Source organism: Petaurus breviceps, unplaced genomic scaffold, assembly GCF_028583685.1.
Source record: "Petaurus breviceps papuanus isolate PSGF00001 unplaced genomic scaffold, PetGlider_PUasm1.0 90977, whole genome shotgun sequence".
NCBI classification, from domain to species: Eukaryota; Metazoa; Chordata; class Mammalia; order Diprotodontia; family Petauridae; genus Petaurus; species Petaurus breviceps.
This window is the reverse complement of record NW_027187391.1, coordinates 6641112-6657764: the sequence shown is the minus strand read 5'-3', so window position 1 is coordinate 6657764 and position 16653 is coordinate 6641112. Positions and strand designations below refer to the sequence as shown.

General features: G+C 39.7%; 1 protein-coding gene across 9 annotated transcripts in view; it reads right to left on the bottom strand.

The window, feature by feature from the left end:
- Positions 1–1245: 1245 nt before the first annotated feature.
- The window catches only part of NHSL1 (NHS like 1), a 294193-nt gene continuing 278785 nt past the window's right edge, over positions 1246–16653 (bottom strand). For all 9 annotated transcript variants that reach the window (XM_069077255.1, XM_069077256.1, XM_069077257.1 and 6 more), the window contains 3 exons: positions 11754–15119; positions 11071–11203; positions 1246–4045 (listed from right to left, as the gene is read on the bottom strand). In XM_069077255.1, coding sequence (XP_068933356.1) covers positions 3313–4045; positions 11071–11203; positions 11754–15119 — 4232 coding nt within the window. In that variant the 3' untranslated portion in view covers positions 1246–3312. The remainder of the gene's footprint in view (positions 4046–11070; positions 11204–11753; positions 15120–16653) is intronic.

Sequence of the window (16653 nt, the reverse complement as noted above, 5' to 3'; positions counted from 1 at the left end):
GAGAAAAAAAGCATTCTCGTTGCCTTTTTTGCTGCCACTGTTATTTACCATGTCAGCTAATACTTTTAGTCCAAATGGTTAGCTTAAGTCCCACCAAAACATTCCCCAACTAATTGAAAGATTTTAAACACCATGCTAAACCCAGAACTACACAAGGGTAGAAGGCTGAGCTTGGAACCAGTGAAGACGTAGGAGAGAATACTACTTCCAACCCTTGCCAAGAGGGTGACCACTGGCAAAGTACTACCTGTTTCCTTTTCTGTAAAATGGGAATAATAGATCAGTAGTCCCTTAAAAGGTCATTGTAAGGAGCAAAAGAGAGAACATGTTAAATGTTTGATAAATCCTGATCTGCCATGTAAATTATTCTTTGAAAGTAGTGGTTAGGGTAGAGATTAGAGGATGTGCTGCTAGGTTAGTGATATCTACTAGACGTTATTATTCAAATATTTATTCTCAGCCCTCCTTGTAAAGCCTGATTATTTTCTGTAGTTCAATGAGGAGCTTTCATGGTCGTAGGATCAATCTGTAACTATATGGTATTTAAAGGTCTAGATGCTGGAGGAAGATGTCAGATTTGTCTTTGGCCAATTTTACAGTGTCACTAAATCTAGCAACAAAATAAATTGGCATCCTCAAGATATCCAAGAACACTTAAAGCTAGCTACTCAGTGCTAGAGAGAAGGTCTTAGAATATCTAGGACAGGGTTAAGGACTACACCTGTGATTTCACAGGTATAGAGAATTCCCGGGTTAGGAAACTATAACAAAACAGTTAGGCAGCTTCTCTGTAACTACAGTCAAAAGTTACTGCCTAGCATGTTGAGAGGTGGGAATCCAGGCCTTCCCAGCCCTGAAGCCAGTTCTCTCTTCAGCACACCATGCTGCCTTCTCAGCATTACTAGAACTTGGATTAAACCTAGGTCTCTGTATTCCAGTAGAAAGCCTCTTTCTCAGCACAAGCAGCTAGGAAGGATTGAATGCTTCCATATGCTTTTTATATTTGTTATTCAGACTACATAGGATTTTATTTGTTGTTCTTTCCTATTTGTATGGCACCTACCAGCCCAGTTTTTATGACCATTTCTGGCTTCTCACTGTTGGGTTATCTCCTCCCATTGGAACCTCTGGTCTCAAAGTTGCTGTTCTCTTTTTTTCACTCAAGCAAAACGTTTGATGAGTGTATAAAACACAACTTGCCCCATTACCATATCGTCATTGTGATCAACACACAGTAGGAAGAAATTTTTAAAATATTACTTTACTTTGTTTTTATTAAAGCGGGTTCAAATAGTGTATTTGTACAATTTTAGAAAAATCTGATAATCTCATTTGAGATTTGTTATCAACTTTACCTTCAAGGTAGGTAACTTATTTATTGAGTAGTGGGTTCCAATATTCAAATATTTCTGATCTTACAGAAGATTGCTTAAATTTTATCATACACAGGACCTCTTACTGCTCTCTAAGAATTCAAATTGTAGGACTGTTATGCCTTATGAAGTAACATCATAAAGCACTTCTACTGTTGAATAATAACAGGTCCTGATGGCTTCCTAGCTTGAAATAAAACAATCCTACAACAGATGGAAGGAGCCTTGACACATCCTTCAGGCTATTCTCAAAGATACATTGTGTTTCCTGGTATGACTATGAAGTGCCTAGGGTAGAGATGTTGAATGGAGAGAAGAAAAAACATTAGTGCAGATCTAGGAAGATGTTTTCATATAAGAGACAAGATAACAATTGGCTGCCTCATTTTATTTGAGCTAAGTATCCACAGCATGGTCTTCTTGGATCCCTCTGATAAAGAAGGCATTAGTGAAGGTTCTGAATTTACATGACTAACAAAGGATCTAAAAGGACAGGGAGGATGGAAGAGGTAGGGGTCACAAACATATTTCCCTATAATAAATAAATCTACACTTCCCTCCCACCCCCCACATACTAAAAGTGGATAAGTTCTAAGTTGGGGAAGATTAAAAATATAGTTAATGACCTCAGTTATTTACAGATGATATAAAAGACTGCACAAGTCAATTAAAGTCTTTTGTTTTTCAATTTAAGAACTTCCTAGTATGACTCAAGAGCTCAGTTCAACATGCCAATTTCAGCCACTTTTTCTTTACTAGGAAGAATTACTCAGTGTTTTCTTCCAAGTATCATTTTTAATATACAAGACAATTAAGATAGACCTTTCTGTATTGTGAAAATTTTTTAAAGAATACTGTAGGCAGCTTAGAGAGAAACAGCCATAACTTATTCTTTGGTATGACCAAAAGTTACCAAATATTGACATTTCAAGTGATGAGAAGCTGCCAAACAGAAACTAAATTCTGGCAAAAAAAAATAAGAGTTTTAAAAGGAAAATCTTCACCCACAGTTTTGTAGTGCAAGCTTTCAAATTTAATTTTGGAAATAATTTTATTTATAAACAGAAAATTTCAACTCTAGTAGTATGTCACTTACTCTGATTCCTCTCTTTTATTACCACTAAAGTCTTTTTGCATATCTACAATAAGTCATTTTAGTTTTCTCCAAGGTTGTTTAAAGTTCTGTTCAAGGAGGAAATTCATTCAAAAACATACCTTCTAAAAATCAGGCTGAAGGCTGTGTGAGCAGGTGGCTGCATAGCAGCGGACACCAAGTTTTAGTGGTGCCACTTTCACATACTTTTGTCATTTTTACAAAAAAGAAAAAAAATCTTTTTTTTCCCAGAAAAAAGTACCTGAACCAATGACTCCAGCCCTCTCCCAGCTTCTCTGGATTAACCATGACACGCGTAAACTCAAAAGCACACATGCATATATATTCATATGGTTTGTTTGGCTCCAGCATTAGCAATGCCACCACCTCTCACCAGCTGTAGACCTTTTCATATTTATGGAATTCATTAAACTTGATAAATATACTTCAAGAGCGACAACCATCTCATGTCCCAGAAGCTTCCAATTTACCTAGGTTGACCTCTTTGCTCCTATACTTTCTTACTAATTAAAAAAAAGTCTTCCCTAATGCATGTATACCCTTATGTCCCCAACATCTAGGAAAAGTTTTCCCCAGAAAGGTCTTTCAGAAGTTAAGCTTCTATTTGCTTTTAAGCCAGAGGGCACAGATACCACATAAGTCCTACATGACCTTCTTCTACCATGTAGAGCCAGTAATGATCTGGCACACAGCACAAACACAGAGTGTAATCAACACTCAGCAAAGTGAATGGTACCAGTCTGGGATTACTCCTGGTACCTATACCTCGTCCCCTGTGCATATCATTTGGAATACTAAAATGGAAAGTACATTTGTCCTTAATGCCTAACTCTCTTCCCTTAAAGAACTTCTACATTGTTCTGATAGAGTCTTACTAACTGCCTTATCCATTTCATCTAAATGGTTAGGAGCCTGGGCTCCCTTGGAGCTGTGCTCTTCAGAATAGGGAAGATCACCAGTGTCCATTTCATTCCCGGTAATTCCATCTGTTTCTTTCTCCCTCCCAACTCCTGAAGTCCGATGGATTCTGTTCTCTGTGGGTTCCATTGCTTCTCCTTCTCCCTCAGAAATGACAGTCATGGGGCTGCTTTGAATTCGGTTCCTCATGCTGTACCTGCTGCTTGCTGCAGAAGGTGGTGTCCGGCTCCGGCCATACCTCGTGCCAGAGAAGGACAGACTCCTTGGCATCAGGCCTTCATTCTTGGCCCACTCCTCCTGGGCCCTCCTGTTCTTGTTTGGAGAACAGCTTGAGGGGCTGTCAGGGGTGTCTGGTGAGGGCTCTGACCTGGATCTTTGAAACCTGGGGTCTGTATTCTTCAGCATCTCAGCTGCTGACATTCGGGAGCTGGCATCTGTCCGGCTCCCCTTTTTTAGCAGTAGAGCTTTGAAGTTATCACTGCTAGTACTACTCTTACGAATGCTTCTCTGTATTGATCCCACTTGTTTAAGGGAAGCCAGGCTGGGGGCAGCACCGGTAGGTGTCACTGGGGGTGATGGAGAATGGTTTCGGGAATGATCATCATCGGAATCCTTCCGGCCAAGGACTTTCCGTTTAGATCTGAAATGTAAGAACAAACGTTTTAAAATAAGTTATCCTATGTGGGTCTATGAGCAATCAATAACAATATCCTCTCAATCACTGAAGACTCAAGCTGTCATCTGAGTTCTTTTTTGATAATAATAGCATATACATACATATATATATATGTGTGTGTATGTATGTAATGGTTTCATGGTTTACAAAGTTTTCTGGCTTACAAAGTGTTTTATATATACAGGTTGTCCTAGGTTTTTTTTTTAACTGCAATAAGATTTTTGGGATGCCCTGTATTATCTCAATTGATCCTTACCACAGTCCTATAAGGTAGGTGATAAGTATTATTATCCAGTTCTTACAGATGAAAACACTGAGGTTAAGTCAGATTGATTTGCCCAGGTTAATAAAGTTAATAAGTAGCAGTGTTAGGATTCAAACACTGACTTCAATCCCATGTTTTTTGCAGAAAAAAATTTCTTTGTAGAATTTATATATAACTGAATCTCATGGTGATACAATGCAAATCACCTCATGCCTTTACATTACATCAGTTCTTTCCTCCTCCGGTTTTTTCCCAGTTTGGTTCCCAGTCTGGACCAGCACAGGCCCGGTATATAACTTAGTCCTGAATTACCTTCATTACCAAGGACTCATGGTAAGGCAGCTCTGCATATGAAAGTGCACAATTAGTCACAAAGCCTACTGGTGTACCTGCCTGACACAAGCCATTCCCTGTCTAAAATGCAGGTCTGACCATGTCACCTCTCCCCCTACTCAATAAACTGCAGTGGCTCCCTATTACCTTCAAGGTGAAATAGAAAATCCTCTGTTTGGCATTCAAAGCTCTTTATAACCTAGTCATCCTCCCTCCTACCCACCCCCTTCAGCTTTCCGGTCAGTATTTTGTACAACGTATGCCTCCTTCTCATACTGTGTGATACAGGGACACAGGCTTCCTTGCCATTCCTTGAACAAGACACTCCATCTCTAAGCTCCAGTTATTTTCACTAGTTGTTCCCCATGCTCAGAATGCCCTCTATCTCTGCCTTCTGGCTTCTCTGGCTTCCTCCAATTCTCACCTTTTACAAGAAGCCTTTCTTGATTCACCCTTACTTCTAGTGCTTTCCCTTTGATGATTATTTCCCATTTGTCCCCCTATAGCTTCTTTATATGTGGTTGCTGGTGTGTTGTCTTCCTTAATGGATTGTGAGCTCCTTAAGAATAGAGACTTTTGGGGTGGCTGGGTGGCGCAGTGAGTGGAGCGCTGGCCCTGGAGTTGGGAGGGCCTGAGTTCGGGTCCAGGCCTCAGACACTTAGCACTAAAAACTGGCCATGTAATCTTGGGCAGGTCACTTAACCCCAACTGCCCCTCCAAAAAGCAAAAAAAGAACTCAAGAATAGAGACTCTTTTATCTTTTTTTGTATCCCTAGTACACAGCACAGTGCCAAGCACAAAGTAAGCACTTAATAAATGTTTATTGACTAACAAAAATTGAATTAGACTTCCCGAATTATTAGAACCAAATCTAAAACTCTAGGAAGCCAGTTCTTATGACCAGAGATGTAGACCATACCAGAATTCAACACCTAGCCTCAGATATCCTAACTAACCTGTAGTGGAGAAGAGACTAGAGATTTAAGAGGCATACAGGTAGAAGTTTGGCATTCATTTCAAAGCAAGTTTATGAAAACTGGTTGATTTGTGCATAATTTTGTTTGGGCTTTCTCTATTACTTTAGTTATGGACACGATTTCTACTACTATTAGTGGAGACTGTTAGCTGACTAAACAAAATACTGCCTTTTTGCTATTCTTTCTTAAATATCATTTCAACAGTCAAATGCTGAGTATAATTAAAACTTAGTATATTTGTGTCTCAGTTTAAGCAAATGTAATATTGTTAAATCCCGTATGAAGCTGTTCCAGCCAACCTTGTTTCATCCTTCCATTGTTATAGTACATTATTAACAAACTAACTCTATAAAGTTTTAAAAATAACTGACCTATGTCATGTCATATTGCTTAATATTGTGTTTTTACCAAGAAGAAATTAACAATTTTGGGTACTGTGTGACTGAAATTGTTTTCTTTAAAAATACAGATTTACAAAACAGGCAAATTGAGGGGGTAGGGACTATAAAAGGATTTACTATGATATTCCTTTAAATTACAGACTCCTCTATGTTCCCAGCACCTTAAAATAGGATCCAATTTAAAAGCTTGTAATGTGTTTTAGTAACATATTTACTGTGTAAATCAAGGACAGCTGTAATGTAATCTCCAAATGCAAGTTTGAAAGACAGCATCAAGCAGGGAACTTAACCTGGAATCAGATTATTTCCTGACCAGGATCAGGAAGGTCCTTTGCACCCTAAAATTCCAGAACTAGGGAAGACAGACACCAATGCCGTTTTGCCGCTGCATGCTCTGTGGAACAGAAGGGAAATGTGTAGAATTCATTGCTAACTATCAGGGATCTGGTACTTATATGATATTCTCTTTAACATTGTTGCCAACCAAAGAGTTGGAAAATGGAGAGAAGAAAAATAGCTCAGTAATAATATAGTTGGGTTTTTTTTTTTTGGCTTTTTTGGAGGGGTGATTGGGGTTAAGTGACTTGCCCAAGGTCACACAGCCAGTAAGTCTTAAGTGTCTGAGGCCGGATTTAAATTCAGGTCCTCCTGACTCCAGGGCTGATGCTCTATTCACTTTTCCACTTCGCTGCCCCAATAATCTAAAGTTGAACAACATTGAAAAGCTTCAGAACTATGATAGATACTACAGGTTTATTATTATTTAAGGAGACTGATGATGAAATATGTTTCCTACCTCTTAGTAGACTGGTATGTAATGAGGTACATTTTCTGACATTTCTCTGATTACATAAAGTGTTCAATGGTTTTGCTTAATTGTACTTATTTTCACATGGGAAGGTTTTATTGGGGGAGAGAAGGAGAGAGAGAGATTTTAGTCACTGAGAAATGATAGAGACATAAAAAAGAGCTTTGATAAAACATTTTTAAAGTAGCTTGATCAGTTGAGAAGCAATGACCTAATAAAAAGACTGGCTGAATAGTGGCCAGAGAGTGTCACCAAGAATGGACTGACGTGTCACCAATTTGGAACTGCAGAAACTGAGTCTAAGGTTCATTTAATTGTACTGAATAAAGCATTGATCCAGGAGAGTGTTAAGCTTTGTCCAGGGTTCACTAATGATCCACAAGGTGATCCGAAGACCATTAGTGAACCCTGAACCAAGTTTAAGACGTGCCCCCTCCCCAGGACTCCCCCTAGATCAATACCTTATTTAGGACAATTAACCTGGGGTACATGAATTTGTTTTTAATAAACATTTTATAACCGTATTTCAATACAATTAGTTTCTTTTGTAATCCTATGTATTTTACTTTACACACATTATTCTAAGAAAAAATCTAAGGTTTTATCAGACTACTAAAGGGGTTAATGACACAAAATGTTAACCCTTATCTTAGATCATTAAGATTACAGGGCAACATCCTTCCATGAACCAATAACTAAACTACCCACTGACATATTCTTTCTTCATGTCTCCTCAAAGTAGCATTGTCCTTTGCTTTATTTCTGGTGTGGATTTGCTATTTCCTGTATGCAGACAGAATTAGTTTAAGAATCATGGATTTTACTTTCTAGAGGTTTTTCTGTCCTGCCCAGTGGAGCTAACTTATATCAAACCAGTATCCAGCAAAATATCATCTGTCAACCAACAAATGTTTACTTAGGGCATGCCAATGATTATTTATATGCACAATTAATATATGTATTTCATATAATACTTAGCTATTTTTATTGCACAGAACTCTATTTTAAGCAATTTCAATTTTCTTTATTCAGTTTTAAAAATACAAATAATTTCAATATGATCTCTCTAGCTACAGTATTTCATTCCACAAGAATGACTTTTATTCTTTCCTTAAAACTGTTCAATCAGTTAATAATCAGCAGGACTAGACTAAATTCTTTGCTCAATTACATAATGCCATAAAATAAAGCACAGCTATATCATACTACTTTGGGTTTTTGTTTTTAATCACTGATTTAGAGTAATGGTATAGTTGGAAACAAACTGTAATTGAGATAGGAAGATTTGGGTTTGAGTCTTGACCTTGGCATGAGATCACAACTCTGAGCCTGTTTCCTCATTCATAAAATGAATATAATATGTGCACAAGTTACTTTACATAGTTCTGAAGAAAGCATTTTGTAAATTATAAATCCTTATATATATGTGGGTTAAAAAGAACTAGGTTTTTCCTAATAATATAATACTTTACTTATAATAGCAGAGATTGCTTTCTGCCTAGACATTAATATTGCATCAATTTTTAAAGGCTAATGCAATAATAAAATAGTCAATGTCTAACATTCAAACTCAGCAAAAAGATTAATACTGTATTGTGGTTTTTAAAACAACAAAGTTGCTTTAAAAGCCTACTTAAACAGTTAATATTGGCTTAGAAATTATTTGCTTCAATAAATGTGAAGAATTCACACCTCCTTGGGTGCTCTATTTTCCATCTGGCTTAAAATCTAAACTTGGTTGATATGCATTATGAAACTGCTATCTGAAATCTGTGAACACAGAGAATGAACCTTCTTTCTTTCCTTCCTTCCTTCCCTCCTTCCCTTTTAATATGGAGTCTAGATTCTGTTTTAAAAATATTAACTACTATATTCACATCATAAAGATGAATTCTTATTGTTCCTGCAGATAAATTACAGCATGGATATGCTACTCATGAAGCTGACAATACACACACTTGATTTTTAAATCATAAACTACACTAAGGATATATTTGGCCTTTTATTTAGGCATCTACAACATTTATACAGGATAGCAAATGCATAAGCTTGTTTTCACATCTTCACATGTGAGTGAATCATTAGGAAGAGAAACATTCTATTTTGGTATTTACTTAAGGCCAAGAAAACAAATGACAAGATCACAAATTTAGAAGTAGAACAGACTTTTTGGGTCATTTAGTTCAATTTCTTCACTTCAGAGATGAACAACCTGAGACCCAGGATGATGAAGTGATTTGTCTGAGGCCACATTGTTAGCAAGTGGTAGAACTGGAATTTTAACTTGGGTTCACAACAGGAAAACATGCCAGCAACTTATGCCAGATTTTTAGGAAAAGTACCTATTTAACATGACATCAAAGGTCAGGTTTCCCCACCGAGTCCAGGCAATTCGTACTGGCTGGGAAAAAAATCCAAATTAACAAGTCAAACTGTAGCCTATTAACTCTGGATCTAATGCTCTTTGCAAGTTTGTGGGCTGATTATCAGTGCCATTGGTTTTAGATTCAGAGCATGCTTCTTTCCAGTTTCCCTGGGGTTGGGGTTTGGGAACTGAAAAGAAGAGGAATGAAATGTTGAAGAGACTATTTTAGCACCTACTAGAATTTGTTGCTAATGGCTGAATCTACAGGTGAAAAGCATTACTTTGCAATTGAAAAGGTCTAGGTTTGCATTGTAATTACAAGTAATTATATGATTTTTTGAAACCATTTTATTCATTAGAATGTGTACAGAATATTATTTTGGTGTTCTAAAAAATGGGATGTGTTTGTATTATGCAAGGAATCTTGGATGTAAGCAGAACAGTACCTTTTATCCCATGCAGTAGTTTTCTAAGCAAGAGGCAGTTCATGTAATGTCATTTTTAGATTTTGGGGGGGTGGGTTTCTGGAGGGGGGAAGGTAGGGCAGTTGGGGTTAAGTGACTTGCCCAAGGTCACACGGCTAGTTTTGTGTTAAGTATCTGAGTCCGAATTCGAACTCAGGTCCTCCTGACTCCAGGGCTCGTGCTCTATTCACTGCGCCACCTAGCCACCCCTATGTAATATTTTACACACAGAAATCTGAATACATGCATTTGATAGAAGTTCCTTATTCTCAGGCATAATATGGCAATTCCTGTGGAGTTACTAAAATACTATGCTATACGAGGTCATTAGGAGGCAAGAATATTGAGTAAAATTTCAAGTCTAATTTGTATTTACTTCAAAAAGTGTATGCAGGGGTGGCTAGGTGGCACAGTGAATAGAGCACCAGCCCTGAAGTCAGGAGAGCCTGAGTTCAAATACAGCCTCAGACACTTCACACTTACTAGCCCTGTAACTTTGGGCAAGTCACTTGACCCCAATTGCCCTCAAAAAAAAAAAAAAACGCACACAAGCAAAATAAATATTACATATATATAAAAAAAAAGTATATGCAAAATGCATGCAAAAATGAAAACACTTTTTAAAAAATACCCTATTTTTAAATCCCTCTAAGTCCAGTAGATGGCACTAGCACTACACCTCAAAATCTACTTTTAACAAACTATTCTTTCTGTTTAAAAGATGTCTGCTTTTGTTGATACCTACAAGTTACCTGGGAAAAAAATTGATTTGGTACAAAACTAAAAATAAAGAATTGCAACCTCCAAATGGGAAAGAAATAATATACCAGAATACCAAGTTCATTCAAACCACAGGGCACCCAGACACTCATTCCACATCTCATCCTCGACTGGATTATGAGAATCTATAATCCAGCTCTTGTCATATATTTTGTCATATGACTGACAGTTGGTGTTACTTGCCAGTGTATGTCATGCTTGCCAGGAGGCATGTGTTGAATCTCTGTCCCAAACTGCACCATAAAAGCAGCAGAGAGTAAAGGAGTTGGAGGGAAAGAAGAAAATGGAAACAGAGACACAGACAAAATCAACAGTGAAGTTAGTCAGGCAAAGAATCACAAAATACGCTGAAGAGAGAACCTCAAAATATAATTTTAGAACATAGAATTTATAGATAAATTAGATTACCAAAGCAAACTTTGCTTCTTGGATCATAAGAACTAAAATATAACTATATTATCTTGATTACCAGTAATAGAGAGATCAAGCAGTCAGAAATCTAAGCAGGATTCATGGATTTTACATTTTTTCTAAGAATAAGTTGGGACATTTTGAGGAGCTATCATAGGCACTTAAAGGAAACTGTTTTTAGATACCTGTGGATAGCTGCAAAAAGATCTTCTGTAGTTCTGGGTCTACTTGGAGTCGTCACCTCATCACCCCCATCTTCCTTAAGGCTACTGTATGGTCCGGGAGAGGTACATACCATGTCAGCCTCAAATGCCCCAACTGTAGAAGAGAAAGAATGTACATATTTAACATAGGAATGATTTGGAATTCCAGTCTTTAAGCTATTAAAATCATTTTCATTGCTATTCGAAAAATGCAAAAGCCATAGGAGTACAGGCACTGTAGTTTACAGCATGATTTTCATTAAGAACAGAGGGAAAATGGTGAGGTGGACCAGTTGAAGAGATGGCAGGACAGACATTAATTCCTATGTTTTTCTCTGTTGAATGATATAAAACTCCATGAAACTCCAATGCTTCATTTAAACATTAAAAAAAAAATTCTTATAGCTATCATTTAGATACCAGCACAAAAATGCTTGACGTAGCCTCCCATCCCCTACTTAATTGCTTTGAGATTATTTTTAATCTTTTTTCTTAAATTAGATGCCTGTAGGCATTAAATTAGGCACTGTAGGAACTCTAATCAAAACTATATTGAATATTTCAATCTAATCTCACATCCCTCAGTCCTAGATCTAAAAGTCCCAAACTCGACTGAGTTCAACTACACATTAGCAAAGAGAAGGACAAAGAGAAACAAGACTTACTGTTTCCATCCTCTCGAGAGGGGGGACTGCCCACGTTACCACCACTATTTTCACTGCTCTCTATCCTGCTGCCTTCATCTGAAGTGCTTGGCTCCTCCTGCTTGGGAGCTCCTTGAGCTGGTGATGCATCAGGCTGTACCATATAGACATCCGCTTCCACTCCTGCAAGGAAGGTGGATCCTGCAGCTCCTCCCTCTGGCACCAAGCTTTCAAAGTCTGTCTCAGCAGAACCAGGTCCTGCTGCAAAACCCTCTCTTGCCTCTTTGCCATTCACATCAACTACCTCTCCCCTAGCTGGGCTGCTGACACTTTCATTCATGTTGGTTGTTTTCTCTGCTGTGAAATCTACGTGCGGAGGTGGCACGACAAGGAACAGTTTGGGCTTCTTTGAAATAGGAGGTGGTTTCCTACTGGGTGAGGAGCCATGTGTCTCTTTTGGAGAGCTGGGCTGCTTCTGGAGCAATGTAGTCCTGGGGCCAGGAGGTTCCTCCTCCTGCCCAGAAGTCTGCACTCCTTCCTCGGCATTTGTTCCTGTAGAGGAAACTCCAGAGCATGGTATGGAACGAGCTGCATCTCCCTGCCTTTGAAGGGTGTCAAGCTCAGCTGCCCTGCTGTGCTGACCCCAACGGGAGCCCTTTGCAGGAGCTGGAAGTGAGTTTTTAACAGGGACATTCTGGGCTGTGCTACTATCCACTCCATTGATGCTCTCTCTGTGTTTCAAGGCAGAAGATGGTTTTAAAGGACCCTGCGGAACCACAGAATTATTTTCCTGAGATTCTGTTTCAGAAGCTGGCTTGCCTGGCTGTACTCCTGATGTTCCTGGAGGCTTTTTCACAGGCCTCAACCGTACCATCTGTAATGCTTTAGTGGTTATTAGGGGCATTGGTGGTTTAGTGGTTTCTTCCTTGGTGAGAGGCTGTTTAAAGACAGCACAAGAAGAATCCTGCTGGCTACACTTTTTTAAAGACGGCCAAGCTTCTTTCATCAACTTGGGGTCAAGAGGTGGAGCAGGTGGAGGAACTGAAGAGGGAAAGAGAGATGGAGGAGGTGGTGGCAAGGAAGCAACTGAACCTGGCATACTGAAGGATGTGGGGGGAAGAGGAAAGCATGTATCAGTTGAAAGGAATGAAGAAGCAAGGGCTTCTGGTGGTGGAGGAGGGAAAATGGGGGAGTGTTGTACAGTAGATGGCTCCAAGGCATCTGCTAACGGAGGAGGAGGAGGGAGAGGGGAGTGATCGAGAGTATGTACAGATGCTGGGGAAAGAGGAAGAATGGGAGGGGTGCCTATGGCTGAATCTAACTTCTTCATATTCACACTGCCTTCAGTTGAAGTATTGGAAGAAAGGGAAGTTGAAGATGAAGAGATGGATACAGAAGAGATCAGAGAGGATTTTCTTTCAGGCACTTTGGGCTTCAACTTTGATTTTCCGTTTCCTGGTGAGATGGATTTTAAAAACACAGGCACTGGGGTGAGCGCTGTAGGGGTATTCGACTGACTGGAATAGCCACTAGAAGGGGAAGTGACCCGGTGAGACTTCTCTGGGGATGTGTTCTTTGGTTTGGCCAGTCCACCAGACGCTTGTGGAAGAGGCGCCCTGGACCCATCCTGGAGATGGCTGGTGGAAAAATCACCCAAAGGGGCCACAGCATTAGGTGGACATGTTCCACCAGATTTCCCCGGATCTTCCTGCATGCTGGTGTAGTCAATGTAATAACCCCAAGGATCGCCATACTCTGACTTGACACTGCTTGTGTCACTCTGAGATGGTGTGACTGCACAGAGGGAGTATACATTGGGTGCAGTGGCTGATACCATGCTGCTACTTGTGCTGACTGTGCTCTGGCTACGGGAACGGAGGAGCCATGGTTCCTCGTAATCACTACAGGGGCTCTGGGAAGGGGAACTACTGTCTTTCCGCTGCAGATTTAGTTGCAGGGAATGTTGGAGGGTAGCAATCAAAGTCTCATTGAGCACCTGCCCATTGGGCTGGGTTTTTTTCTTAGGGGACCTTCGAAGGGAGTCTGTTCTGAAAGGTGGAGGAGGAGGTTTCTTCGCTTTCTTTAAGGAAATGTTTCGTGGTAGAGATTTATCACAGTGTTGTGACTGGTCACCTTGGTTTTTCTGGGCTTTACCATCAAAAACATTAATCACACTGTGCCTGGGGTTCCCAAAGGCATCACTGCTATTGCACTGATTTCCTGATTTGAGTCCAGAGTCCATATGCATTGACATGTAGAAGCCATCATGGTCTACTGAGTAGACAGAATTTGCATCCTCTTTGACTGAGGCCTGGTCTAAACTACTGCTGCTCATGTTACTAGCAGGAGGAGGGTAACCAGGAGCAGTACAAAGTGATTTGTGTGGGGATGCCCTCTCATTACCTGAGGCTTTATATTCCCAGGACTCAGTGCTACCATGTGCTCTATCGCCTGAGTAGCTGGACTCACTCTTGCCATCACTATCCTGGGAATGGTTGTTTCTATAAGTATAGGCAACATTTCGAGACCCATTCTCCTTGCTTCCTGGAGTGTTCAGAGAAACATCTGAGTCACAGAGGGACGACATCATGACCACATTGCTGGTCTGTGAATGCCGTGTAGAGCTACTCTCACTCCAGTCACCACTAGAAGACTGATGATCATCTCTTATGGCACTGATGGTGGCAAGATTGTCTCTGGACTTCATTGTCTTTGCATAAGATAATGAGCTGGTGATTTTGCTGTCCAATTGTCCAGTATTCTGGACTGTGTGAATAGCAATAACCTCTGATGATGAAGAAATTGTGGCATTTGCCATGAGGCTGGTAGAGTAGGTTGCATGGGGAGAAACAACACAGGCTGGGCTTATTTTTTCACTTTCAGGATGCCGCAACTCCTCAGATCTGGGCCTTGATAATTTCCCAGGCCTTGAGATACTTCTCACATGTTCAAGGCTCTCATCAACTTGCAGCTTACCTATCTGGTAGGAGAGAAGACTAGCCAAGTCCTCTGCAGGGTTAACAATACCCTGTGGTGTCTCTAGTGTCTGAAGGGATACCCTCGTTCCAGGACGAGGAAGGCTGTGGAAACCCCCGTCACTGTGAAGGCGTGGAGGGAAAGCAACGCCTGCAGAATCACTCATCACTGACATGTTCCCTGATGAGACGGAGAACTGGCTCATCTGGGCAGCGATGCCCTGCCCCTTTTGGGCCCTGATTCTTCTCATTGACGGGGGCACAACTTTTACTTCATCAGTCTGACAACTGGAGTCCCTGGTTTCAGAACGTGGAACAACAGATCGATAGTGGTCAAGCCTTCCTAGTGTGGAGTAGTGGTCTGGGACATACATCGAGTGACCACGGAAGTCGTTCTGGCTAGTGCCAGTAGCTGGAGATAAAGCAGAAAAACAGTTACTACCTGAAAACAAAATGACAAGTGAATTCATCTGACCTTTCCCCTCATACACATACAATACAAAAGTCATTTGCCCTGATTCTTGGGCATTTTAACAAAATACCCTCTTTTTTAATTTTAGTTTTTTCTCCCCTTCCATTAACATTTACAGCAGTTCAAGTATCTTTGGGTAATTGCCAGAAAAAAGCTCATCATGCAGTCATGTATCTCTCTTCCTTTATTTTCACATTCTCTGATAGACTAAGTACTATGTTCAGATCTCAGAAAGTAAAGCCCCTTAAACTCTGTGAAGACAGTAAATATGTCACAGATGACTTAAAAAACCCAAACAAAAAAAACCTGAAGTCTGTTTCTAGACCTCCAGGACAAAGAGAATTACTTTTCTCTCCATGGCTACAGGCAGAGTGATCACTGGTCTGTGACCCTCATTCCCACAACTGACTACATGTCAGGAGTTGAGTCATAACCGATTATGTAGATGCCATTTGTGAAGCATATTGGCATGAATAGTGTTAATACCATTAATATTTTATGTAAGAAGGCATTCCCGAGAAAGAGAAATGTGATTTACAGACCCATCTGTGTTTTAAACATTTTCTTCTCCATCTTAAACCATAATCATCTGTTGGTGACATTCAAAATTTCAATAGCAATCTGTTGTGCTATGGACAGAAAGAAGTGACTTCTGGTGGGGCATAAGGAAAAGGAATAGATGAAATCTTGCCAAGCAAAGTTCTGATCCAGTGAAGAATTCTTCAAATTGTCATTATTTCTTGGAGCTATACATCAAACAGAACATAAATGTATTCTACAACTAAAAACAAGGAAGGAAGGAAGCATGGAGGGTGTGAGGAAGGAGTAAGAATAAGTAGAACTAAACATAAAGCTTTCCAATTTCCTAGGAAAGACTAGCAGCTTAAAAAAAAATTCGGGGAGGCAGGAACTTTGCCAAAGTGAAATAAAGAAGTTAAATAATGCATAGCAATCACTAAGATAAAATAAATAGGGAATAAACTCACCACAGCAAGAAATAAACAACCCTTTCCATTTTGTATTACTGTCTGAGCAAGAATCTGATAGAATTGGTACCAACAGTACCCCCTCTCTTGTATGTCAGTTTAAATGGCATAGCAATGGCTATGACTTAAACAATCATTCACCCATTTTTCATCTCTGATTTGCAATAGCTCAAGGTGCTCTTCTGTCATCACTTCTACTTTGCTCCATTACCACTGTCATTGGGGGAGTATCCATCTTGGGTTCAAAATCCTAAAAATCTTCCCAGCTAGGAAGTTTGTATCAACAGTATGCTAGGTGTTACATGGAAAAAACTGATTCCCACACCCAATGTGCTAAGCTTCTTTTCTCCTACCATGATACTGTGGAAAAATGTTTATCTTTAGTCTTCTCCAGAGGAGGGAAAAGAATATATATTCCATTGGAACTGAGATATGGTCAGAAAATGTATTATTTTCTTTACTAGGAAATGGTCATCAACATCAAAGCA